Source organism: Vombatus ursinus, unplaced genomic scaffold, assembly GCF_900497805.2.
Source record: "Vombatus ursinus unplaced genomic scaffold, bare-nosed wombat genome assembly UNPS02014874.1, whole genome shotgun sequence".
Taxonomy (NCBI): Eukaryota; Metazoa; Chordata; class Mammalia; order Diprotodontia; family Vombatidae; genus Vombatus; species Vombatus ursinus.
This window is the reverse complement of record NW_020954652.1, coordinates 4,671,030-4,697,499: the sequence shown is the minus strand read 5'-3', so window position 1 is coordinate 4,697,499 and position 26,470 is coordinate 4,671,030. Positions and strand designations below refer to the sequence as shown.

The 26,470-nt window shown below is 41.5% G+C and overlaps 1 protein-coding gene and 1 long non-coding RNA gene across 2 annotated transcripts in view; one reads left to right on the top strand and one right to left on the bottom strand.

The window, feature by feature from the left end:
- Positions 1–20,677, top strand: part of LOC114028228 — a 94,253-nt gene extending 73,576 nt beyond the window's left edge. Inside the window, exon 3 of the long non-coding RNA XR_003567337.1 lies at positions 19,193–20,677. This is a non-coding gene — a long non-coding RNA (uncharacterized LOC114028228). The remainder of the gene's footprint in view (positions 1–19,192) is intronic.
- The window catches only part of POC1B (POC1 centriolar protein B), a 70,915-nt gene continuing 49,991 nt past the window's right edge, over positions 5,547–26,470 (bottom strand). The window contains exons 8-9 of the mRNA XM_027842466.1: positions 11,200–11,424; positions 5,547–6,682 (exon numbers count right to left, since the gene is read on the bottom strand). Of these exons, the coding sequence (XP_027698267.1) occupies positions 6,581–6,682; positions 11,200–11,424 (327 nt within the window). The 3' untranslated portion in view covers positions 5,547–6,580. The remainder of the gene's footprint in view (positions 6,683–11,199; positions 11,425–26,470) is intronic.

The following is a 26,470-nucleotide window of genomic DNA, read 5'->3' as shown; positions in this document are numbered from 1 at the left end:
TCTATCTATCTATCTATCTATCTATCTATCTATCTATCTATCTATCTATCTATCTATTTATCTATCTATCTATCTATCTATCTTTGGAAGTCACTGTAATGGATTGAGCCCACAGTTGAGCAGGAGGAAGAAAACAAGTCAGATTGTTTTCAGGAAATTGTAGGTTTAAAAATTTTTTTTGTATGTGATTCTAAGTTTCTCTCTGAAACAAGACCCATATTTTTATTACTAATAATCTATAGTTGAGACAAGGAACATAACAGTTTCCAAAGAACCAAAAATGAGACTCATCCAAAGGGCCATAGTTTGAGCAGCATGTTACAGAGAAATATGTCCAATAAGCATTTCTTAAGCACCTACTATGTGCTAGGCACCATGCTAAGTACTGTATGTATGATGAAGTAATGTAAATAAAGGATATCATCACAGAACTGTGTAAGAGAAAAGGAAGATGGGATGGTTATGTGGTAAGAATAAGGCTTAACTGATGGACAGCCCAGGTCTTCCACTGATATCCTTATAATTTCAAGAGAAAAAGAGGAAGGCCTCTATCATATTGGATGTCCCTTTGTGATGACCTTATGGTAGTACAAAAGTCTCACAGCATGACCAGGCATGGATGGGTTGTGATCTGATTATTGTAAGGAATGCCCACATTAGTGAGCTCCCAGGTCCATTTGTGTATTTGGGAGCCCATTTCAGGGGCTGCCATGTTTTTTTTTTTTTTTAAATCATCACCCAATAGCCAACCTCCTCCATTCACAGATAGGCTGATGTTCAGAAAGCAGATAGTCTAAAATTATAAGTACTTCCTTTTTGGTGGGATCTGCCTGAGCCTGTACTTCATCGGGTTAGTTTTTAAGAAGCCGAGATCGCTTCCATACCATCCTAAGGCAGAAGAACAGGTCTTTCATGGAGAAAAGAAAGAACTGCTTTCAATGAGTTTATGTCTCTTGACCAGGTTGAATTACCCCACAGAGACCTCAAAGAACTTGATCATTGAACTGCTTGCTACAGGTTAGCTTTCAGGATTAATGGAGAAGGGCAGAGCAGCTGTTAGACCAGAGATGGAGAATGAAGAAAAGCCATCAAAAAAGGAAGGTAAATGACAAATGTTGGAGGGGATGTGGGAAAAATGAGATATTAAGGCATTGTTGGTGGAGTTGTGAACTGATTCAACTATTCTCTAGAGCAATTTGGAACTACTCCCAAAGGGCTGTAAAACCAGGCATACTCTTTGATCTAGCAATACCACTACTAGATCTGTATCCCAAAGAGATCATAAAAAAGGAGAAAGGACTCAAGCAAGTCTTTCCATGTTTTTCTGAGAGCATCCTGCTCATCATTTCTTACAGTACAATAGTATTCCATCATAATCACATACGACAAGTTGTTCAGCCATTCCCCAACTGATGGGCATCCCCTCAATTTCCAATTCTTTACCTACAGAAAAGAACTCCAGAAAAGAAAAGAACTATAAAGATTTTTGCACATATGGATCCTTTTCCTTTTTTTTTTTTAATCTCTTTTGGGATACAGATCTAGTAGTGGTATTGCTAGATTAAAGAGTATGCCTGGTTTTATAGCTCTTTGACAATAGTTCCAACTTGCTCTAGAGAATGGTTGAATTAGTTCACAACTCCACCAAACAATGTATTACTATCTCATTTTTCCCATATCCCCTCCAACATTTGTCATTTGCCTTTTCTGTCCCATTAGACAGTCTAATAGGTATGAAGTAGTACCTCAGAATTGTTTTAATTTGCATTTCTCCAATCAATAGTGAGCTAGAATATTTTTTCATACAGCTACAGATAGCTTTGATTGCTTCATCTGAAAATTGATTTCATCTTTTGATCATTTATCAATTGGGGAATGGCTTTTATTTTTATAAATTTGACTCAGTTCTCTATATATTAGAGAAATGAGGCCTTTATCAGAGAAACTTGCTTCAATTTTTTTTTCACAATTACTAACTGTATTTCCCTCCATCCTATTCTCCCCACTCCTGTTTATTCTCTCTTCTTTCATCTTGTCCCTTCTCAGAAGTGTTTTGCTTCTGCCTCCCACCTCCCCCAATCTGCCCTCCCTTCCATCACTCCCCTCTTTCTGTAATGCCCTTCCCCTTCAACTTTTCTGTAGGGTAAGATAGACTTCTATATCCAATTGAGCGTGTATATTATTCTCTCTTTGAGCCAATTCTGATGACATCGAGTAAGGTTCACTCACTTTCTCTCACCTCCCACCTCTTCCCTTCCACTGTAAAAGCTTTTTCTTGTGAGGCAGGATTTGAACTAGGGTCTCCTCACTATATAACCAGTGCTCTTTTTACAGTACCACCGTTGAAATGAAGATAGCTGCTATCTCTTATGACATCACTGGATTAGATGGATGACAATACATCTCAGTTAGGTGGCTGCTTATGTCCAAAGATTGGGGATTAATACATTAGTGTCAGCTTGGAGAAAGGTCTGTAGTGTCATGCCCTCGGGATTCAGTTCTTGGCTTGGTTCCACTCTACATTTTAATCTATGACTCAGATGGAGGTACGTCTAGCGTGCTTCTGAAGTTAGTGAATGACACAAATCTGTGAGGAATAACTAATACAGTGGATGACTGAATCAAGATGAAAAATATCTTCACACACTACAATAATGGGTTCCATCTAAGAAGTAGGCATTTAGATAAGGATAAATATATAAGTCCTAAACTTAGGTTAAAAAATACAAGCACCAGGGGAGGGGCAGGAGGGTGGTGTTGGAGAGATGTGATTAGATAAAAATTTCCATGAAAAATACTCAAGGTTTTTAGTGGACTTCAAGTCCAGTATGAGTCAACAGTGTGATGTGGTTGTAAAAAAAAAGCAAGCTAATGCAATCTTGGGTTGTATTAAAGTTTAGAACAAGGAAAACAATAGTCCCACTGTACTCTGTGCTGGCCAGACCACACCTGGAGTATTGTGTTCTGTTCTGGATGCCAGCTTTTCAAAGGAACTTTGGGGAGGTGGAGCATATGGAGAGGAAGGCAACCTGCATGGTGAAGGAACTCCAAACCATGACATCTGAAGGTCAGCTTAAAGAACTAGGGATGTTTAGTATGGATTAAAAAAAAAAAGACTTAAAGTATACTCATTCTAACTACAGGGCCTTGAAAGAGTCCTGTATTATTATTTTTACTATTATTTTCTGGAGAAAAAGATTTAAGGGGTTGTCATAGGGGATCCTTAATCTACATCTGAAAGGGCCCTCAGATGCTGTCTCGTCTAATTCCCCCTATGCAGAAACCAAGTTGAAGTAGACAGAATGATTTGTCCAAGGTCACAAAGGAAGTGTCAGAAGAAGAATTGAAATACCAAACCTCAGACACTAGAGCTAGGGTGCTTTCCGCCGTTTCAAGCTTGTTGTTCAATATCTGAAGCAATGTCTGTTGGGAAGAGGGATTAGATGTTCATCAGCACTGACTGCTGGGAAACCATTAAGAGTGTAGAGAAAAGGAAAGTTAAAAACTGAAAAGGGAGTTAACACCACTGGCTTTTGGGTCCCTGATGACAGCCCACCTTTGGACAAACAGGCTTCATTTCATTCTTCCTCTTATTAGCATGGATCTGGTTCCCATTCATAAGGTCGGGATGTATGCAGACTCCACTCTTTGCTGCCAGTCTACAGAGGGAGCTGTGAGAAGCCCTAATATGGCAGTTATAGCAGCCTAGGGTTAGGTGAAGGAGTCCTTATGTTCCTTCCCTTCTTTATTTTTTGAAAGTAACTGGAGAATTCTCCACCTGAGAGAGAAAGCGGCAATGCGTTATCTGCAGTGGATTGTTGTGTCTAAATTGATACAGGATACTAGTCTATACTCCCAAAGAGACCAAAGAAAGAGAAACAGGACACATATTTATAGCACCTCTTTTTGTGGTAGCAAAGAATTGGAAACTGAGAGGATGTTCATCAATTGAGGAATGGCAGAACAAATTATGGTATAAGAATGTGATAGAATACTATTGTGCTGTAAGAAATGATGAAGGGGATGGCTTCAGAGAAACCTGGGAAGACCTGTATGAATGGATGCAAAGGGAAATAAGCAGAACCAGGAGAACAATTTATACAATAATGACAATATAGTAAAGATGAACAATTATGAAAGACTTAGGAACTCAGATCAATGTAACGACCATAATTCAAAAGGACTCATGATGAAATAGAGTATCCACCAGAACCGATGGGTTCAGATTGCAGAATGAAGCCTTATGTTCTTCTCTTTTCTTCTTCACTCTTCTCTCTCTCTCTTTCTCTCTCTCCTTCCTCTCTGTGTCTCTCTCCCTCCCACTCTCTCTCACACTCACACACGTGCGTGCACACACACATACACACACACACGCACATTTTTTTTTTCTTTCTGACATGGCCAATATAGGAATCTATTCTGCATGACTATACATCTTTCAAATGGGTTTTGTTTTTCTTGCCTTCTCAGTAGGTGGGTAGGGGGAAGAGAGGGAGAGAACTCAAAATTGAAAATAAAATAAAACTGAATTTAAAAAAGATTGGTATTCATGATTTTTAGTTGGGAAAGAAGGATCTGAGATCTAGAGGGGACCTCAGCAGCTATCTAGTTCAACCCCCTCCTGTTACAGATGAGGAAACTGAGACCTGTGAAAGAGAAATGACTTGTCCAAGGATACACAGGTAATAAATATGAGTCCAAATTTGAATCCAGGACCTTGAACTTCAGAGTCAGTGAATGCCCTTTCTACCACACCATGTGGCCTCCAGACTTTCTTGAATTTCATCAAGACTTAAGAGGAGAACTCATACAAGAAAAATTTTAAATGTCAATTTTGAAAATTCTTCAAAACATTTTTATTTTGTATCATTATTTTCACAGCATTTAGAAAAATCAGAATGGATGATTCATATAAAAAATGGTGGCTATAGAAATCAGGAGGTCTAGTTTTTTTTCCAGGTCTTACTCATTAAAAAATATGAAAAACATGAAAAAATTGTTATAGAAATAGTCTTCATTATTTGAAGAACAGAGTGGAGAAGTAAACAAATTGTTTTTTTCAAGGAGGTTATTAAAAACACCATTTAATCTTTGTGAGCATTTGGAAATGTCTAAAATTCAAACCACATTTGATATACAGGTACTAGCACCCTATGAATAGACCAAAAACTCAGTTTTTGACCCCATAGATAAAATAAAATTAAGGTGTGGGAATATTAAATATATATGTATACATATGCACATACAACAAAGGACTTCATTTAAAAAAATAATCTAGCCCCCTTCCCTAGTCACTTGCAGACACTGTAAATATGAATTTTTTTTTTTTTTAATGTTCCCTTTCGTCTTGATACAGGTAAACAGAACCTGCAGATTACACAGGGTCAATGCCAGTCATCAGATAACTGTGACCAAATACATCAGCTAACATATGACTGTAAAAACCCCATTTGCTTCACTAATTTGCCTGGTTTTCTTCACTTTGATCTTAAATCTTGTTTTAGGAAAAAAGACAAAACAAAACAAAACTCAATCTGAAATCAAGATTCTTTAGAAAGGCTCGGCTCATTTTTATTGTGTTTTTCAACCACCATTTGTGAGAAAATCGTTAGATGATGCTGATGATGCTGCAGGGTAATTTTTTTTTTAAAAGGGCTTTGCTGTTCAGCAGCCAGAAGTCACCCTTCTTAACCAGTAATATTGCAAGGTAGTTTGTCTCTCGAGCATCCTCAAATCACATTAACATAATCTTTAGGAACCGTTGCTTCTGGCCATTGGGGCAGGGTGCTCATCTTTCAAAGGAAAGAAGTCCGGGTCTCCACATTTCCATACCTATTGACTGTCCTTAATGACAGCTATTCCCCCTTGGAGGGAGGGGGCTGACCACCAGCAAAACAGTGGAAAACAGATGAAAGCAAAAACCCGTTGTGCATAACTTTGTTACTCAGAAGTCATGTATACTCTTAGATGTCAGCTTGTTGGGGAAATTCTCAGAGGCTCATCCTTTGAGATTGTGTTTTCAAGGCATTATTAAGAAAGAAAGCTTTATTTTTGATAAAAGCCTCAATGGAATGGAGAGTGGCATACTGAGCCAGGTATAAATAACCTGCTCCCTGGCTTTCTTACGTCTTTCTGAAGGCCAACGAGTCTTTCGGCTCTGCTCTCTAAAGAACCCCATTCGATGCTTAAAGGAGTTACATCTGATGTGGCGTGGCTAATTTCCATCCAGAGAGTGGGCTCCTAACCTGGCAGGATCTAGCTCTAAATGAGAACGATCATTTTGATTAACACGGGGGAAAGTCATATTCACTTACACACTAGGTAACTGTAAGCAGAAACAAAAAATTCCAAATGTCAGTATTTTCAATGAGCCTGGACTGCCATCCCTGTCGATGTTTCCATTAGTTCTTGTATGTGGTTTTTGTTTTTCTGTTGGTTTGGTTGTGCTCTGGTGCTCAGACTTAAGAAATGCTGTGATGGTTTGCTTGCTTGCTGTTGAAGTGCAGGAAGTATTGCCTATTACCTTTTTAAGATCCTATAAAAACAGGTGTTTGTTGGCATGTCTACTCAAACTTTCTGTTCAACTTCTCTGTTCTCTGTTAAAAACCTTCTGTTGATTTTCTAGGCAGTCTTTCAATTTATCCTCAGTCAACGTCAGTCGCTGCTCCAGAATAGATACGGTCTACAAAAAGAGGACAACGAAATGAACAGATGAGGGTTATGGTGATAGACTCATTACCCTCTGCCAGCAGGGCACAGGACACCAGGACTCAGGGTAGGGGTTCTTAACCTTTATGGGATCACTGATCCTGTTGGGCAGTCAGCCCGGATGCCTATGGATGATGTCTTTCAAAGCATAAAATAAAACATATAGGAATACAAAGGGAATCAATTCTGCTGAGATACAGTCCCCAAAACATGTAAAAAAACAAGTTCATAAGGCAATAAGTTAATAATTCCAGGTGCTTATCATGTAAAGTTAAAAGGCCCTTACATCCTGCAGGCCTGAGCAAATGACTAGAGTGGGCTTCTGGGAAAGGAGGGAAAACAGGAAACTGTTAAGGAATAAGGGATCAGGAATTCTTCACCTTTTTGTTGTCATGGGCCCCTCTGACAACCTGGACACCTATGGGCCCCTTCTCAGAATCATGTTTTTAAATAAATGAAGGAAATGCTAGATTTCAGTTAGAGGTGAGTGAAAATAAATGATGAAATTTTTTCCCCTCTATACAAGTGTACAGACCCCATGAAATCTATCCATGGAATCCCTTTGGGATCCACAAGTTAAGAACCCCTGAACTAGAAAGAGTAGAAAGGGTAGGAAATTAGATTCTCCTGACTTTCATTTTTTATTTTGAACCTATTCCACTGATACTCTTGAGACGCTTGAGGAGATGGCATTTGAGGAGGCTAGAACCTTGATCCATCCCTATGCTTGTTCATCTCCAATCCAAGCAAGACAAGGCCTAAACCAGGGGTGGGGAACCTGCAGCCTTAAAGCCACATATGGCCTTCCAAATCCTTGAGTGCGGCCTTTTGACTGAATCCAAATTTTACAGAACAAATCCTTTAGGATTCAGTCAAAAGGCTGCACTTAAGGTTTTAGAAGGTCATATGTGGCCTTAAGGTCACTGGTTCCCCACCCCTGGGCCCTAAACCATTCCATGCCAATGAGTCCCATTTAAAGTCCCATAGATACAGCTCCAGCCTTAGTCAGGAGGACCTGAGTTCAAATCCGGCCTCAGACACTTGAAACTTACTAGCTGTGTGACCCTGGGCAAGTCACTTAACCCCGATTGCCTCACTAAAAAAAAAATAATAATAATATTAAAGTATACATGGATAAGCAGCTTAAAATAAGGTAAGGCATACATGTAGGAAAAAATCTCCTTCCAAAAAGGTGGACTTGAGCAACTGGGAGAGTCTAACAAGCAGACAGTGTCAGGTCCAGGATTTAAATCACAGCAATATGAATTTTTCCATCTGACAATCCACATTTCTAAATCACTGGCATTTAAAAGCTACTTCTGAGACTCTCAAGAGTTTTAAGATCAGAGCAGCTTGCTCTATGCAACTTCCCATGAAAAATGTAATTAATTGAATTGTAATTGATTCCCAATTCAGAAACAGTTACAAACTGCCCAGGTCTGAGTTAGCCAGGAAGCCGTGAGTCATCTGAAACAAAGTGAATCAGAATGTGCTTATTTAGGAAGCTGGCGGCCCAGTGAAGCATGGACTTTCTGGAAAGTGAGCTGGGTGGGGCCCTCCCTCCTCTGACTCTTCCTCATCTCCCGCCCCCCCAACATGAGGTTTGCTCTCAAAAAGTTAGGAAGAAGCAGAGTTGACTTAGAGGTTGTAGTCCAGACAGTGACAGAGCGGGGAAGGGAAGGAATCGTCCTTTGCCCCAAGGAGCGGCGCTGGGGAAGATGAGGAAGGGAAAGGCCACTTGGTAACAAGAGGAAGTTGGGGGCCAGGAGGGAAGTGAGCATCCGACCTTAGGCCGACTGAGAGGCTTTCGCCAGGAAGTGGCCTACGAGTGGGGGAACTGTCCCACAGGTTATGGAAGGCTGGCCGGGGAGATGGCCAGCGTGGGAGTCGGATGTGACACAGAGCAAACCTCTCCTGGTGGACAACCTATCCTTCTCAGGCATCCCCAGGCTCCGCCAGGCCCTCAGCATCCACAGGTCCTGAGATGCCAGGTGGGTCCAGAAAGAAAACTCTCAGACGAAGGAGTGGTTTCTTTAAAAACTGTGGCTGTGATTCCAGAGAGGAGGAAAACCCTCTGCCAAAGCCCGTGAGCACCTGCTCCTGAACTGAGGGTCTTGGAGAGCTGTGTGTGTGCGGGTCCTGACGGAGACGTGGCTTGTCCTATGTGGGTCGAGGCAGGACTTGAACCCAAATCCAACCCTCCGACTCTGAGGCCAGCCCTCTAGTAAACAGGCCATGCTGGCTAGTTTAGCCTGATATTTTCATTCTGGACAAGTGGGTCATAGGCCATAGCCCTTCGTTTATATTTTTTCCACCTCCTGTAACATCATTCCGGCAGAAATTAGAACCCTCATTTGGTAGAGAGGAGAGGCTTCCAGACTGGGAGAAGTCACTCTGGTTGGATGGCCTAGAATGCAGGTACTTAAATTCAGTGCCTCCATGTCCCCTCCTCCAGTCTGGCTTCCTGGGCAGCTAGGTGGTGCCACAGTGCACAGAGCACTGGGCCTGGAGTCAGGAAGACTCATCTTCCTGAGTTCAAATCCGGCCTCAGACACTTCCTAGCTGTGTGACTTCACCCTGTTTGCCTCAGTTTCCTCCTCTGTCAAATGAGCTGGAGAAGGAAACGGCAAACCCCTCCAGTATCTCTGCCAAGAAATCCCCAAATGGGGTCATGGAGAGTTGGACGCGACTGAAAGAATTAATAACAACAAATCTGGCTTCCAGCTCCACCCTTCACTCGAAATGCCTCCGTCCAACGTCAGCAATGATCTCTCCATCGCCAGATCTAACGGCCTCCTCTCCATCCTCATCCTCCTTGGGCTCTGACACCGTTCATCACCCTCTGTTCCTGGATACTCCCTCCTCTCTTGGTTTCTGTGCTCTCTTGGTTCTCCTCCTACCTCTCTGACAGCTCCTTCCTAGTCTCTTTTGCTGATTCATCATAGTGTGTCATGCCCCCTAACTCTTAGTGCGTTCCAAGGCCAGGGGTTTCCTTCCTGAACAAAACCAAACCAAAACCCAGGGGGCTAAATAGACTCCTGAAGCATGAGCACTCCACTGGACCCAAACTAGTAACTATGGAAAATTCAGAAATCAAAAGTAGAATTCTATAGGTGTATTAGCTGAAGGGTTTGCCCTACCTACATTCGAGTATTCTTACAACATAAAAGGGAGTCTCACAACATAAAGTGAGGGACAATGTGGTATGGAGGATTTTGGAATCAGGAAGACCTGGGTTCAGGTCTCCCCTCTGACACATACTTGGCTAGGTGGCCTTGGGCAAGTCATTTCACATCTTAGTGTTCCAGACACTCAAAACTGTAGAGCAAGTTCTAATTTGCATTAGAGGGGTTTTCTTCCTAGAAATCTATAGGCCAGATCCAAAAAATTAAAACCAAAAAGGTCAAGGGGATTGAGCGTTGGGGAGGAGAGAGGAGAAATGTGGAAGGGGAGTGAGTTAAAGCAGGAGGGCTTAAGATAATATGAGATATGTCCCACAGTAGCTACAGAGATGAGCCTGACAATGGCATAATATGTTTTAAACAGAGGCCATAATTAATCATAGACAACTGCATTTTCTAAGTCCCCGAGACTTAAAAGCTTGCTGCTGCAATCGTGCATACAAAAACAATGAGCTAACAGGAAAATTTTGCACAGAAAAAGTTCCTGAATCAAAAATCGCAGCTCCCAGGAACAGGACAAAAAATATAGCATAAGATCCCATTTCTTTGCTCAAGAGTCTGTGCTGCTCCCTTCTGGTCACAGGGCATCAAAGACATCCTTATCTGCCTCGTACTTATTACCTTAGCAGGGCAGTGATCCACCTGCTTAATAAGCATTTATCCAGCACCTACTGTGTGCAAGTGATTTGAAGTGACAGACCCTGAGGATGCTGGGGGAGGAGGAGGAACTCTGTGAGGCTTCAGGGCCTACCTAAGGAAGGTGCTTCAGGCTACTGCTTGTTGTCCAGACTGAAAACTGGCCCGGGGCTAGGGGAAGAAGGCTTGTGCCCTGGGCAGCGGTGTGAGGGGCCAGAAGGACTGGGCTGCTGGGGGAAGGAGAGAGCGGTCACGTACCTGCAGCTCTGGCAGGTGAGGGATGCAGCACTGAGGCGGAGCAGGTGGTGAGCAGGGGCAGAGTTGGAAGAGTGAGATGCTTGCAATATCACTGAAGGACCACGCTCCCCAATAAGCTCAAAGTGGTTTGTAAGACAGGAGAGACCTGAGCAGGTTTGAAAGCAGTGGAGAAGGAGTCAGCAAGAAGGCGGAATTGAAGATTCATGAAAGACAGGCCGGAGGAAGAGTCAGCCCTGGGCAAAGGTGAGAATCCCTAAATCCTCTGAGACAGGAGAAGTGAGAATGGCCTCACCAGCTCCCTGACGGCTATTTGAACCAGGAAACCTTTCACCCCAGGTGTGACTGGAGCAGGAGAACTTTCTTTACTTGCTCTGTGTGATGACTGCCCACAGGTGGGCTGTCAGGCCCTACTCACCTGGGTTAAGACGTTCAGCTGTTCCATGATGTGTTCCAAGGCATAGGTTACGGCCAACGGGATGCTCTTCTGGCCATTGGTAGAGGTGAAAGAGCTGACACCCTTGTCTTCCAGTTTCTTCTCCATGGGTACGGTGGAGCTCATTGAGAAAGAAGGGGCTAACGCAGGGTTCAAGAAGTGGGGACTGCTGTAGTCTGGCGGCGTTTCGTTAGCAGTTGGGATTCCCTTTGGCATAATAGGAAAGAAAGAAAGATTCATAATTTCCAACCTTCAGGAACTTCTTACATGTAAATTAATTAATAAAAGATTTTCAATTTCTCTCTACCAAAAAGCCCAACATAAAATTCCGATCAAATCATCTTCACCTACAAGGGAATTCTGGGAATGACAATTACAAAAAAAAAAAGGGCAAAGCTCAGGGCTTACAGAGGAAATTCAGTTAGCACCGATGTTTTCAACATAAACTACACCTTGCCTACATCTGTCTGAAGGATTAAATGTTTTGCTATTAAAAAGAGTAAGCTAAATCCAGTTTAATTCTGATTTTAAAAAGGAGGATAACCATTCTATATATTAAAAAAATCTTCAATCAAAAATTGATTTCTGATTATTACTTCTCCATCTAAATATTCCTGAAGAAGAGTGTGTGGTCCTGGGAAAGTCACTTAACCTCTGCCTGAAGGACTTGAACCCAGGTCTTCCAGAGTTAAAGGCTAGCCAGCCTATCACTCATTGCTGCATTTCTTTAATAGTGTATTTTTGTCTAACAGACTGTATTGATCCCAATGAGCCAGAGAAGTCCTGTGGGCTGTACCTCAGAAACTCAATCAAACCCTGCAAATTACTCCTTGAACCATGTCTGATAACATCAAAGTGAATTTAAAAGGCATTCACAGAAATGACTTTTCTAGCCTGTAATACTTCAACTAGAAGCTAAGTTTTATTTCTTTTTTTTTTTGCAAACTTGTAAAAATTTATTTTTAGTTTTCAACAATCACTTCAACAAGCTTTTGTGTTTTAAATTTTTTCCCCCTCCCTCCCCACTTCCCTCCCCAAAATGGCATGCAATCCGATATAGGCTCTACATATATATTTCTATTAAATATATTTTCACATTAGTCATGCTGTAAAGAATAATTCAAAGCAATAGGAGGAACCACAAAAAAGAAAAAATAAAACAAAACAGAAGAAAAAAAAGAGCAAATAGTATGTTTCGATCTGTATTCAAACTCCATTGTTCCTTCTTTGGATGTGGATAGCATTTTCCATCATGAGACCTTTGGAGACGTCTGAGATCCTTGCGTTGCTGAGAAGGGTTAAGTCTATCAAAGTTAGTAATCACACAACTGGCTGTTACTGTGTACAACACTCTCGTGGTTCTGCTCACTTCACTCAGTATCCATCCACACAAGTCTTTCCAGGTTTTTCTGAAGTCTGCCTGCTTATCATTTCTTATGGCACAATAGTATTCCATTACATTCATATACCACAACTTGTTCAGCCATTCCCCAATTGATGGGCATCCCCTCAATTTCCAATTCTATGCCACCACAGAAAGAGCTGCTATATTTTTGTACATGTGGATCCTTTTCCCACTTATATGATCTCATTTCCCTAGAAATGTTATTGCTGGGTCAAAGGGTATACACATTTTAATAGCCCTTTAGGCATAGTTCCAAATTGCTCTCTAGAATGGTTGGATCAGTTCACAACTCCACCAACATCGCATTAGTGTTCCAATTTTCCCACATCTCCAAAATTTATCATTTGCCTGTTCTGTCATGTTAGCCAATCTAATAGGTGTGATGTGGTACCTCAGAGTTGTTTTGATTTGTATTTCTCTAATCAAGAGTGATTTAGAGCATTTTTTCACATGACTATAGATAGCTTTAATTTCTTCATCTGAAAACTGCCTGTTCATATCTGTTGACCATTTATCATTTGGGGAATGACTCATATTCTTATAAATTTGACTCCACTCTCTATGTATTTTAGAAATGAGACCCTTATCAAAGACACTGTTTGTAAAAATTCTTTCCCAGTTTTCTGCAGAGCTAAGTTTTAAAAGCACTCTCTATCATCCTATGAACATAACTCATTACCATCTTATGAGGCCTTACATCTGACATGACCAAGAGAAGTTAAAAACTTTCCTGTAAATTTTGAGAAGCAAAACAATGGCTCTAAAAGGCTGTGGATGAACACAGAGAAATCAAACCCTCTTTGATACTCTGCTTCTGTCACTTAACCACATAAAAACTCCAAGCATTTAAGATTGTAAATTTCATTCTCCAAGCTAGGAGAACTGAGAATTCTCCTAAATAATGCTAGGATTTGATCACAATTGATTTTCAGCTACTGAGGTGATGGTAAGGAATTCAGTAATTAGCAGGGTGTATAATAATAAGTGTATCTCTAATAAATGGTAATATAAAAGGTATGAAGGGACAAGAGATATACGTGCAAGAAGACAAAGTGTATCCCAGGACTACAGGACACATTCCTAATGCTAAGGAGCAGTCTTCCCATGTATGTTGGGGTCTCTGGGGGATGGGTTAGAATGTGAGAGGATGAGTGAGTCAAAGGAACCTCATCAACCACTGCAGGATAAGAAATCTCTACATGTTCTTGAGTTATCTGAACATGGTTACTCAGCATTATCACTTTTTAAAGGGAGGGTCTGGATTTTATGGCTCATGTGATCATCTGTGATCACCCCCAAAGCAATGGAGAGGTGCATGGTGGGTGTGCATAGGCGGGAACACATTCTAAACAAGGAATCATGAGAAGTGATACAAACGATGTCATTCTGTCTTATATCCAGCCAGCAGTTGAGACCGGTTGAGCCTACCTCCACAACATCTCACATCTGTCCTCCAAAGTCAGGCCCCCATCGCTTACTGCGAAGCCTGTTGGGCTCCCTGACTCAAGCCTCCCACCTCTGCTATCTATCTTTCACAGGAGCTGCCAAACTGTCCCTTGCCTGCTCAAGAAGCTCTGATGGGTCCCTTTCATCCCGAGAGCCCTCGTCTATCTGCTTCCAACTCATCTTTCCAGACCAATTTCCCATGATTCCCCCTCCCACGTTTTGTGTTCCAGCCAACTGGTCTACCTGATGTTGCCTGCACACACCATTCTATCATCCACTACCATGTCTTGTCTTAGGATGCTTTCCCCGCCCACTTCCAGACTATGAGAACCTCTAGCTCCCTTCAATCCTCAGCGCCACTGCCAGGATGGCCTTTCCGGATTCCTCCAGCCGTTACTCTTCTCCCAATTATGTGGGATGTGTTTTACATTTACTTACTGTATGCTTCTTGTTTATCCCTAATAGAATGTAAGCTCCTCAAGGGAAGGGAGTGTTTTACCTTTGTGGCTGCAGGGCCTAGCACTGTGCCTGAGATACAGTAAGTACTCAAATGCTTGTTTTTTGGTATTTTTTTTTTTGAGGTAATGAGGGGTTAAGTGACTTGCCCAGGGTCACATAGCTAGTAAGTGTCAAGTGTCTGAGGCCAGATTTGAACTCAGGTCCTCCTGACTCCAGGGCCACTGCTGTATCTACTGTGCCACCTAGCTGCCCCAATATTTGGTGCTATTAAAGAATGTTATAGAAGAAAGGTACTAATGAGGAAAAAAAAAGTTGGACTGGCTACCTCTTCAGATCGAAGGATAATGGATGGACAGCTTAGGTATCTGACATTATTTGTACTTTGCCAAGATAAAGCAAAGAGGGCCCCCAGCATGTTGGGTGGGTCCCCTAGGGTAAACGGGAGGACTTGGCTAAGAGTCACACAGAATGGGCATCATGGGTTGGTTATGACTGGCATCAGTGAAACATTATGTATCCAAGCATGGGGAAACCAGGTTATCTGCATGTGGGCCACCTTCCCATAAGAACCAGAACAGATACACATACATGTGTGCACACAGGTGCACCTACATATACATATAATCTCACTTCAAAATTAAAGGAGCAGAGCTGCTCAGGCAAGGAGGACGAGGCAAGACTACTCAAAATCCAGCCGTTAAGGGAAGGAAAAGCGCCCAAGGAATGAAGGTGAATAAGGAGCTTTAAGTTACCTGTTCTAATGGCACCAAATTGTGAAACTAGTGAAAATATGGCTATAGTCCTATGTCAACGTTATCCCAACAAATCTGTAAGCAATTATTATATGCAGATCACTGGTGGGGTTACACAAAGATTAGGTATGATATAGGACCAGCCATCATACAACATGGAGTCTAGTGACGGGATAAGATACACACACAAAATAACTACAACACACAAAAACATGAAAAATATAATCAGAGAAGTCATCAGGGTAGGAAGAGATAACCATTATCAGCTGGAAGATTCTTCACTTATGTACATGAATTTAAAAGGGTGAAAAAGTACTGGACTGCCTAACCATAAAACTAACCAAGTTCTTTTTTATTTTTTCGTAAGGATCAGGGCTAAAATTTGGGAAGATGTTTTCCCATGGCCAACAACCCTAAATTTGAATGTTGTTTTTGCAGAGTACAAAAAAAATGGAAGACGACTGAGGAAGTTCCTTTGTACAAAAAAAGAAAAAAAAATCAACCTGACCAAAAAAAAAAGGCATTTAAATATGACAGACTAGCAAAGTGAGATTGCATATTCTCTTTCCCCTTTCCAGAGGTTCTTAATCTTTTTTATATCTTTGTATTTTTGGCAGTCTTGTGAAATCTGGTCTCAGAATAATGCATAAAATAAAATACATAGGCTTAGAAAAGAAACCAGTTATACTGAAATGTTTATATATCTATACACATATGTGTATGTGTATATATATATATATATACACACACATATATCCTCCCTCATCCCCCACAGACCCTAGGCTAAATACTCCACCCATAATTCTCGAAACAGGCCCTTACTTCAAATGTTATATTAATGAACAAAACAGAATTGATTGACGTTCTCCAGTTTCTGCATAGTAAAGACTCCATTGGGTAGGAAGGTTCACACAAGCATAGAGTATTTATCTTGCTAAAAGTCTGAAATGGAAATTGTGAGCCAGCCAGGTGATGTGTTCTCAAGTTATATTGAATTACAGTTATTCTAATATTTAATATTTAAATATTCTAACATTTAACATTATATTTAATAATTTAATAGTTATTTGCTAAGCCTCTTCTTTATATAAGACAGAATACAGGTGCCAATTGCAAAGTTGAACTGGAATGACATTCTAGCCCCTGCCTCTGGGAGCTTACATTTTGGCAGAAGAGATAAAACAAGCCCACAGATAACTAGGACGCCAAGGTAGAAAGCGGAAAGACAAGGCATAAACACAGTCTACAGGGATTCAGAGGAAGGAGACATTGTCTCAAGTCCAACTGCCCAGGTGATTTTTTCTTCTCCTCTCTTTCTTCCTAGCTGCTGAGCCATATCTGAAGCCCAGCAGGGGAACCTCTTGGTATGCAAGGAAGAGAGCAAGAAAGTCCCCTGCCCTTCAGTTCTCCCTTTGCCAACAGTGACCAGCCCCAGAAAAGCAGCAGCCATCTGCTGTTAGGCAATCGATCACCAAGCACTTATTAGCAAGTCCCAGCCCCGTTGGGGATGACTCAGAATGCAAGGAATGAAAGAATCGTTCTTCTCAATCTGGCCAGGGGAGAGCACAAGGTCACATCTGGGTATATAAAGAACAAATATGAAGACAATAAATTAACAGAACTACTGGGTGGTTAAACACGGGCCAGTTAGGGAGAGCATTAGTGGGTGGTGAGGTCAGGAAAGGCCCCGCCTTCAGAGGATGAAGCTGGAGCTGTATCTTGATGGAAGAGGGGGATTCTGAGGTGGAAGTGAGGGGGGCATGCATGGAGGCATGGAGCTGAGAGGTGGAGGGCCAATCAATGAATAAGCATTTACACTCTGTTGGAGGTTCTGCTCTAGGCACTATACAGAAAGAAAGGAGAAACAATCAGAATCTGTCTAGATTGCAGAGTACAAGAGCGCAGGTCATTGATATACAAGGCTGGAAAGATATGATGGAGTTAGGTTGTGAAGGGCTTTAAAAGCAAAACTGAGGAGTTTAGATTTGACCTTGGAGGGAATAGGGAGTCACTGCAGTCAATGGAGAAAGGGAGTGACACGGTCAGATCTACACTTCAGGGAAATTAATTTTGTGCAGACCAAATAGACAAGTAGCCAATACCACTGTTATCAGAGTATTTATGAAATGTACAATTACAGTGGGCAGCTAGGTGGCACAGTGGATGGAGTGCCAGGCCTGGAGTCAAGAAGACTCATCTTCCAGAGTTCAAATATGGCCTTAGACACTTACTAGCTGTGTGACCCTGGGCAAGTCGCTTAACCCTTTCTCAGTTTTCTCATCTGTAAAATGAACTGGAGAAGGGAATGGCAAACCATTCCAGGATGTTTGCCAAGAAAGCCCCAAATGGGGACAGGAAGAGTCAGATATCACTAAACGAGTGAACAACAAACAACTACAACTAGATGACTCTCCTGGGTTAAAAAAAAGCACAAGATATTCATAAAATCATTTCTTTTGGATGCAAACACTTGGAACAGAGATTGGCCACTGGACTGCTTCTGGACTTGCTGTCAGACCAGGATCCAGGCTGACCTTTAGTTCATCTGAGAATCCCAGGGCAGCGGGAATGACTTGGCTTCAGCAGTGACTCATCGCTGTGCTGAGCTGCTGGCTCTTTTCCTCAATTTCTAATTCTTTCCTGAGGTCAGAAATCAGTGGTTAGTGGAACCTAACCTGGATAAGCCAGGGAACAGGGGAAAGGGCTGCAGAATGGCTCCCACGGCCCTCTTGGGAACACATCACCTGGCTAGCTCTCAATTTCCATTTCAGACTTTTAGCAAGATAAATACCGTATGCTTGTGTGAACGTTCCTACCCAGTGGAGTCTTTACTATGCAGAAACTGGAAAACATCAATCAATTCTGTTTTGTTCATTGACATAAATTTGAGAAAAATGTTTAATTTGTATTCTTCGTTGCCATATTTTGCCCAGGAAGAACTGTATGGTCTCTTTTTACAATAGCCTTCAGGGTTTGGGAATGAGGTTAGCCTTTCATCTTTGATTCCTCATCCTCAAAACCCTTGTGAAATCACATATTTCTTTTTTTAGGTGGGGGAGGCCAGAATACTTGGACACTCCCAGAAATACAAAACCCCAGTCCATTCTAAGCCTCCTAGCACATCTGGGTGATTAATTCATTCCTCTCAGAAAACGCTCCTGGAATCACGAATCCACCAAATGCTTTTGTCTTTGTCATTATCTCTTGAGTCTCATTAATTCTGAAAACATAGCTGGGCAGGGAATACCAGACCCAATAAATGACCCAAGTCTATATGCATATTTTTTCCTACTTACATTCCATTTTTTACACATTTTAGTAGAAGGCAGGCAGCCAATTCATTAAGGGGAAGATTTGTGTCTTCCATGCACACCTCCCCAGCCCCCTCCTCCCTAGCAAAGTGGGTGATTGATATGTAATAATGATAAATATTGGGCAGCGAGGTGGTGCAGTGGATAGAATGCTGGGACTGGAGTCAGGAAGACATCTTCCTGGGTTCGAATCTGGCTTCAGACACATACTGGTTGTGTGATCCTGGGCAAGTCATTCAACCCTGTTTGCCTCAGTTTTTTTTTATCTGTACAATGAGCTGGAGAAGGAAATGGCAAACCAGTCCAGTAAGTAAACCCCAAATGGGGTCATGAAGAGTTGGAGACAACGGAAAATGACTGAATAAAAATAATAACAACAACATGATAAAGAATAAAATGATTGTGTCCAGGTGACAGAATTTCCAAACTTAACTCTTACTAAATCAAGATCCTAACTTAATACTAAAGGCTGTGAAGGGAAAAGGGAAAGGAAGGCAAAGCTGGTCAAATGACAAGTCAATAAAATCCTCAGTAAATTCAAAGGAGAGAGATACCTGCTTTCTAAACACAAGCACTAACTGGGCACTTCCTTCTCCTTCTAGGGTAGGACACATCCAACATAAGATGAAGTGGATAGAGAGAAGAGACCCCTATTCAAGATTATCCTTCATGATGAAAAAGAAGAGATAAGAAGTAGTCCCAGAGGTCACCTTAATTTAACTGGTGTTAGATAAAAATGTATGGTTGAGAGTTAAATATTCCTATTTTGACAAAAATTCTTTGAGATTTGTATAATGAATATGTAATCTCATCCCCTATGTGATCAAACACAACACAATTAAGATGTTTTTGAGGATTCTCACAAAATAATTGTTGTAGAGTTGGAGAGGGCATCATTATTTTCTGGATTTTGAAAACTATTTCCCAAGCCTCCTCTGGTGTTTGAGAACTGGATTCATATTTCTGGGCCATGGCAAAAAACAGAGACAATGAGTTTTTTAGCCAGGGATGGAATGCACCTAATGAAGGTCAGGGAAAACAGAATTGCCTGAATGCTAGAGAAAAATCTAATAAGGATTTGAAAAAGGAAGAGAGGGTGAACATCATTCACATGGATGACCATACACATGCCATATACAGAGGTACAATAGAAGGGGAATCACAGAAACAGATTTAGAGCTGAAAGGGGTCTTAGAGGTCATCTACACCAACCCCTTCATTTTATAGATGAAGAAACTGAGTACCAAAGAGGTTAAACATCTTAACCAAGACCATATTTGTAACAGAGCCAGAATACTAAGTTAGGACCTCAGACTGTAAGCACATTACTCTTTGTACTAAAATGTGACCTAGAGAACAAGGTCTGTCTCGCTTTTCTATTTTTATTTTCAGGACCTAAACAATGACTTGGCACATAATCGATCCATCAGTGAGCATTTATTAAGTACTGACCATGGGCCAAGACCTGTGCTGAGTCCTAGGGTTACAAAGCAAAAGCTCAAATAGTTCCTGACTTCAGGGAGCTTACATTCTAAAGGAGATTGAGGTTCACCATATCACAATGCCCCTTGAGAATGGAAGAGAGGATTACTAATGCCAGAGACAATATGAAAAAGAAAGCAGTAACCCATGACCTCCTATGTCTCATACAAGTGAAAAAAGTATTGATAATATATAGAAAGAACTCGCAACATTAATATAGAGAGGCAAATGTGACCTCAAAGGTATCACAGATCCTGTGGTGTGGGACTGGTAGCTTGAATGTAGCTCTGGAAAGGAATGCCTTATTTTAAAAACCAATCAGTCAGTTACTAGTAAGAGCAATGCAAATCCAAACAACCTTGAGGTTTCACCTCATACTCTGAAAATTGGTAAAGACGATGAAAATGGGAATAGTCAATGCTGGAGGGGTTGTGGGAATATGGGCACACTGTTGCACTCTTGGTGAAGCTGTGAATCATGGCAACCATTTTGAAGAGCGACTTGGAGTGATGTAAATAAAGAGCCTAAAATACTCATATCCTTTGAACCAGAGACTCATTCACTACTTACTGAGCTTATACTCCAAGTAGCCCAGGATAAGAAGAAAGTCCTCATATACAATAAAAATCTTATAGCAGCACTTTTTTGTAATAGTAAAGAATTGTAAGCAAAGTAGATGCCCATCAACTGGGGAATAGTTAAACAAACCTTGGTATATGAATGTCATGGGATATTGCTGCACTCTAAAATAGTGTGTGTATTGAATATAGAGGAGCAAGAAAAGATTTCCATCAACTGATGCAGAGTGAAGTAGGCAGAGCCAAGAAACAATGAACACAAAGAGCACAACAATGTATTCAAAGAATAAGCACACAGGAAAAAAAAAAGTGAATATCACACAATGATAAAGAACAAACGTGGTCTGAAAGAAGAGCTATAAGATCTTCCCAACATACTCCCTTCATTCGCACAGGTGTTGAATAATGCACATGTTTTCGAATGTATTGATCGATTGTGCTTTTTCCTCTTCTGTTTCTTTTAAAAAAAAACTATTTGCATGTGGTTCTCTTAGATATGGATGGTTCTCTTGGAGGTAGAAGGGGAGGGATACTGGGGAAAACTATGATGATGTAAAAAGCAAAAAGACATTAACAAAAACTTTAAAAAAATCAAGCAAGCAATGAGCTTTACTAAGCACTAACTATGCGTCAGGAAATGTGATAAGCATTGAGAATCTAAAGACAGAAGTGAAAGTTACAATAGGAGAGACAACATGATTAAAATGATAAAAAATGATAAAATGATAAAAAATGGATAACCGTGGGATTGTCACTTTTCCCCTGACTGTTTCTCTCTAAACTCCATAAAAATGATATGAAATGATAAAATGATAAAAATGATTAAAAAAAAAGATAAAAAATACATATCCAAAATGAATGCAAGGTAGTTTTGGGAATGAGGGCTGTGCAAGGTCACCAGCCTCACTTTCTCCTCCAGAGCCATCTGGGTCCAATGGCCAGATACAGATCAGGACAACTGGAGATGGCCCCCATAAGAAGGGGAATAAGGGGTAAGAAAATTAGAGAGTTAGGAAGGGTCAGGTTGTGAAGAAATCTGAATGTCAGAGTTCATATTTGGCACTAGGGAACCACTGGAATTTACTGAGTACAGAGATGATATAGTCAGACATGTATTTTAGGAAAATCCCTTTGACGGTTGTGTGGTGGATGGATGGACTCAAGTGGGGAGTGACTCGGGGCTCAGGACCAAATAGGAGGTTACTGTGATGGTCCAGATGAGAGGTGACAAGGGCCTGAATGAAGGTGGTAGTTGTGTTAGTAGTGATGAGGCAACGTATTCAAGAAATAACGTGAAAATAGAAATGACAAGATCTGGTGATGGATCGGCTATGTGGGGACAGCGAAAGAAGAGAAACAGGTTATCAGGATACTGATACTGAGGTTACAAGTCTAGGTGACTGGAAGGATGGTGGGCTTTGGGGTCCTGAGAAGATGAGTGAGATGCCTCTAGGATCCAGTCTGAAATGTCTAATTGATTGATAACTGATGATTTGAGACTGGAGCTCAGGGGAGAGACTAGGGCTGCATGTACAGATCTGGGTAATGTGCCCAGGGGGAGTAACTGAATCTGTGGGAATTGGAGAAGTTACTGAGACAGAGTCTATAGAGAAAAGGGAAGAGGGACCAGACACACACCTACAGTTATTAAGTATGATACGGCTGATGAATCAGCAAGAGAGACTGAGAAGGAACAGACAGACAGGTGTGTGGGCAAGCCAGGAAACAGAAGTCAGGAAAACCCAGAGAAGACAGAGTGCATAGGAGGAAAGGAGGACATTACATGTGGCAATTAAAAGGTCCCTGGCAACTTTGGTGATATCAGTTCTAGCTGAATGATGAAATGGGAAGCTGAATGGAGAGGGAGAGCAGGGGAAGTGGAGGCACGGAGACAAGCCAGTTTTTCCACAGAGTTTAGCTGAGAAAGGGAAGGGAGATGGAAGGTGATATTTAGCAGTAATGGTGGGATCTTTGTTATCCAGTCATTTTTCAGTCACGCTCAACTCTTTGTGACCCTGTTCTGGAGTGGTTTGCCATTTCCTTCTCCAGCTAATTTTTTTATTAATTAATTAATTTTTAGCTTTCAACATTCACTTCCACAAGATTTTGAGTTCCAGATTTTCTCCCCATCTCACCGCTCCCCGCACCCCAAGATGGCATGCATTCTGAATACCCCGTCCCCTAATCTGCCCTCCCTTTTATCTCTCCCCCACTTCTCTTATCCCCTTCCCCTTCTATTTTCCTGTAGGGCAGGATAGATTTCTATACCCCATTGCCTGAATATCTTACTTCCCAGTTGCATGTGAAAACAATTTTTAACATTTGTTTTTAAAACTTTGGGTTCCAAATTTTCTCCCTTCCTCCCTCCCCACCCACCCTCATTGAGAAGGCAAGCAACTCGATACAGGTTATACATGCGTTGTCTTGCAAAATACTTCCATAGTAATCATGTTGTGATAAACTAACTCTATTTCCCTTCATCCTATCCTGCCCCCCCATTTATTCTATTCTCTCTTTTGACTCTATTCCTCCTCAGAAGTATTTGCTTCTGATTATCCCCTCCCCCAATCTGCCCTCCCCTCTATCATCTTCCTGCTCTCTTATCCCCTTCCTGCCTATTTTCCTGTAGGGTAAGATAGCTTTCTATACCCAACTGAGTGTGTATGTTATTCCCTCCTTAAGCCAAATCTGATGAGAATAAGATTCACTCATTCCCTCTCACCTTCCCTCATTTCCCCTCCACTGTAAAAGCCTTTTCCTGTCTGTTTTATGTGAGATAATTTACACCATTCTACCTCTCTCTTTCTCCTTCTCCCAGTATAATCCTCTCTCACCCCTTAATTTTGTTCTCCAGATATCACTCCGTCATCTTCAACTCACCCTGTGCCCTCTATCTATCTATCTATCTATCTATCTATCTATCTATCTATCTATCTATCTATCTATCTATCTATCCATCTCCAGCTCATTTTTCAGAGGAGGAACTGAGGCAAAGAGGATAAGTGACTTGCCCAGGGTCACAGAGCTAGTAAGTATTGAAGGTGAGATTTGAACACAGGAAGATGAGACCTCCTGACTCTAGGCCCAGGGCTCTATCCACCGTGCCACCTAGCTGGGATCTAGTGAGGACTTTTTAAAAAAAATAGAGAATTAGGCTAGTTTGTATGGAACAGGAAAAAAGCTAATGGGGAGGGAGAGACTGAAGGTTAGTGAATGAGAAGTTATAATCAAAGGGGCAATTTGCTAGAGAAGAAAGGAGGGATGGAATCAAAGGAAACTAAGATGGATAGAAAAAAGGGGCACGATACTGTAAAAATTATCAGGAGAGGTAAATTCCAAAAGAATGTGCTGAAGCTGGGGAGGGAGGAAAAGTAGGATGCTAAGGGTAGGAAAAAAAAAGGTAGTTGCTTAGTTGTTTTAAAACCATGTTGGGTCAAGAAAAGGCTCAAAGGAGATATAGGTCTGCTGTCCAAGGTGGCGGGTTGTTGATAATCAAAGATGGTGTAAAGGGTGAACTATGTGGATTTACTCTCATCATTATTAGCAGTAGAACTGGTAGTAAGGTATCTTTCATATCATGTTTGATGGAATTTAGAGAGACACGGTCCTGGGAAAAGTGACGATCCTGCTGTCATCCTTTTTTTAGTAACTATTTCATGGATCATTGCACAGGTAGATAAAATAACCATTTTGTGGATGAAAAGCAGTATGAGGATTCAAGCTTGGTGTTTCTGCTGGTCCTGTCACTTCATTTTTCTAATATCTGTGATGGAGTTCAGATCAAAGTGGTCTAAGGACAAGTCATTCCCCCACTCTGATTCTTTCAATGTTCTACGTACTGAAAAGGAAGGAGATAAGCATTGATTAGTTGTCTACTATGTGCCAGGCACTGTGATAAGTGCTTTCCAAGAGTAATCTCGTCGGATCCTCACAACAACCCTTGAGAGGCAGGTGCTGCTATTATGCCCATTTAGAGTTGAAGAAACTGAGGCAGACAATGATTAAGTGACTTGCCCAGGGTCAATAAGTCAATGATATTTATTAAGCACCTACTATGTGCAGGCACTGGCTCACACTGCTGGGATGTATCAAGGCCAAATTTGACCTCCAGTCTTCCTGACTCCAAGCCCAGCATTCTAGCCACTCTGTGACTTTGCCACTTCAATCTTCTTACGCAATACTCACTTTGCTTCTTTTTTATTTTAGAAACAAAATGATCTTCAGACTCAAGAGAAGAGAACAGATTGCTTTTTGGGGGAGGGCACAGATAAGCGAGGAGCCAGACAGAAGGCATGGAACTGCTGTCAGTAAGTTCGAGCGTCAGCAGGCGCAGATGAACCAGCCCCGAGAGGGCTAGGGATGGATGGAGGTGGATGCCGAGTCTCTCACTCACTGTCAGTGATCTCTGAAAGATCAGAGAGAATTTGTTAAGGTGCCACATGACTGGATGAGAGCAAATGTCACCCTGGTTTTCAAAGAAAGGGAGGAGGGTCTGCAGACATCGGGCTGGTGAGCTTGATTTCTAGTCCTGGAAAAATACTAGAACAATATTTAAGGGGATGGTTTGGGAGCGAAGCAGTGACCTGTAAAAACTGGCATAACTTTGCTGAGGAAAGGTCACGCCAGACTAACCTCATTTCCTTTTCTCATAGGGTAAGGGAAGGGAATGAGCATTTAAATGCCTACTGTGTGCCAGGCACTGTGCTAAGCACTTTACAAATGTTATCTTGTTTGATCCTCACAAGAACTGGGGTAGGTAGGTGTATAGGGACACTCTCCTGGTAGAGCAGAAGAATGCTATGGAGGCAGCCAGGTAGTGCAGCGAGTAGAATTCTGGACCTGGAGTCAGAAAGACCTGAGTTAGAATTCCACTGCAAACACTTACTAGCTGTGTGACCCTGGACAAGTCACCTTTTTATACCTTCATTTCCTCATCAGCAAAATGGGGATACTAATGGCACCCACCTCACAGGATTATTGTGAGGATCAAGAGAGAAAATATATGTGCTTTATAAACATTAAAACCTTATACAAATGTTAGCTACTATTATGCTTAAATTTTAGCAAAATGTTTTTTATTTTTTCATTTATGTTTCATTTTTTTTCTCAATTACATACAAACTTTTTTAATCTTTTTTTTTTAAATTTTGAGTTCCAAGTTCTCTCCCTCCCTCCCCTGCCCCTCCTTGAGAAGGCAGCAATTTGATATAGATTATACATGTGCAGTCATGCAAAACATTTCCATATTAGCCGTGTTGCAAAAGTATGCTTCAATCTGCATTCAGACTCCATCAGGGCTTTCTCTGGAGGTAGATGGCATTTTTCATTTTAAGTCCCTTGGAATTGTCTTGGATCATTCTATCAGTAAAATGTTTGACAAAGTTTCTTAGTGCTGGACCCAGTTTCCTCCCCTTCACATAGACTAAGTCCATCCAAAGTGGCCTTCTTATTGCCCCTCACCCACAGGACTACAAGTCCCTGATCCATGTCTTTGTACTTGGCTGTCCCCTGTGCCTGGAATGCAGTGACTCCTTATCTTTGTCTCTGAGAACCCCTCATTTCCTTCAAGACTCAGCCAATAACTTCCAAATAAAACTTGTCTGGATCTCCTCAAGGGTCAGCGCCTTCTCCCCCAAATTTTTTTTGTTGAGTTATTTCAGTCGTGTCTGACTCTTCGTGACCCCATGTGGGGTTTTCTTGGCCAAGATACTAGAGTGGTTTTCCATTTTCTTCTCCAGCTCATTTTATAGATGAAGAAACTGAGGCAGACAGGGTTAAGTGACTTGCCTAGGGTCACTAGTAAGTATCTGAAGCTGGATT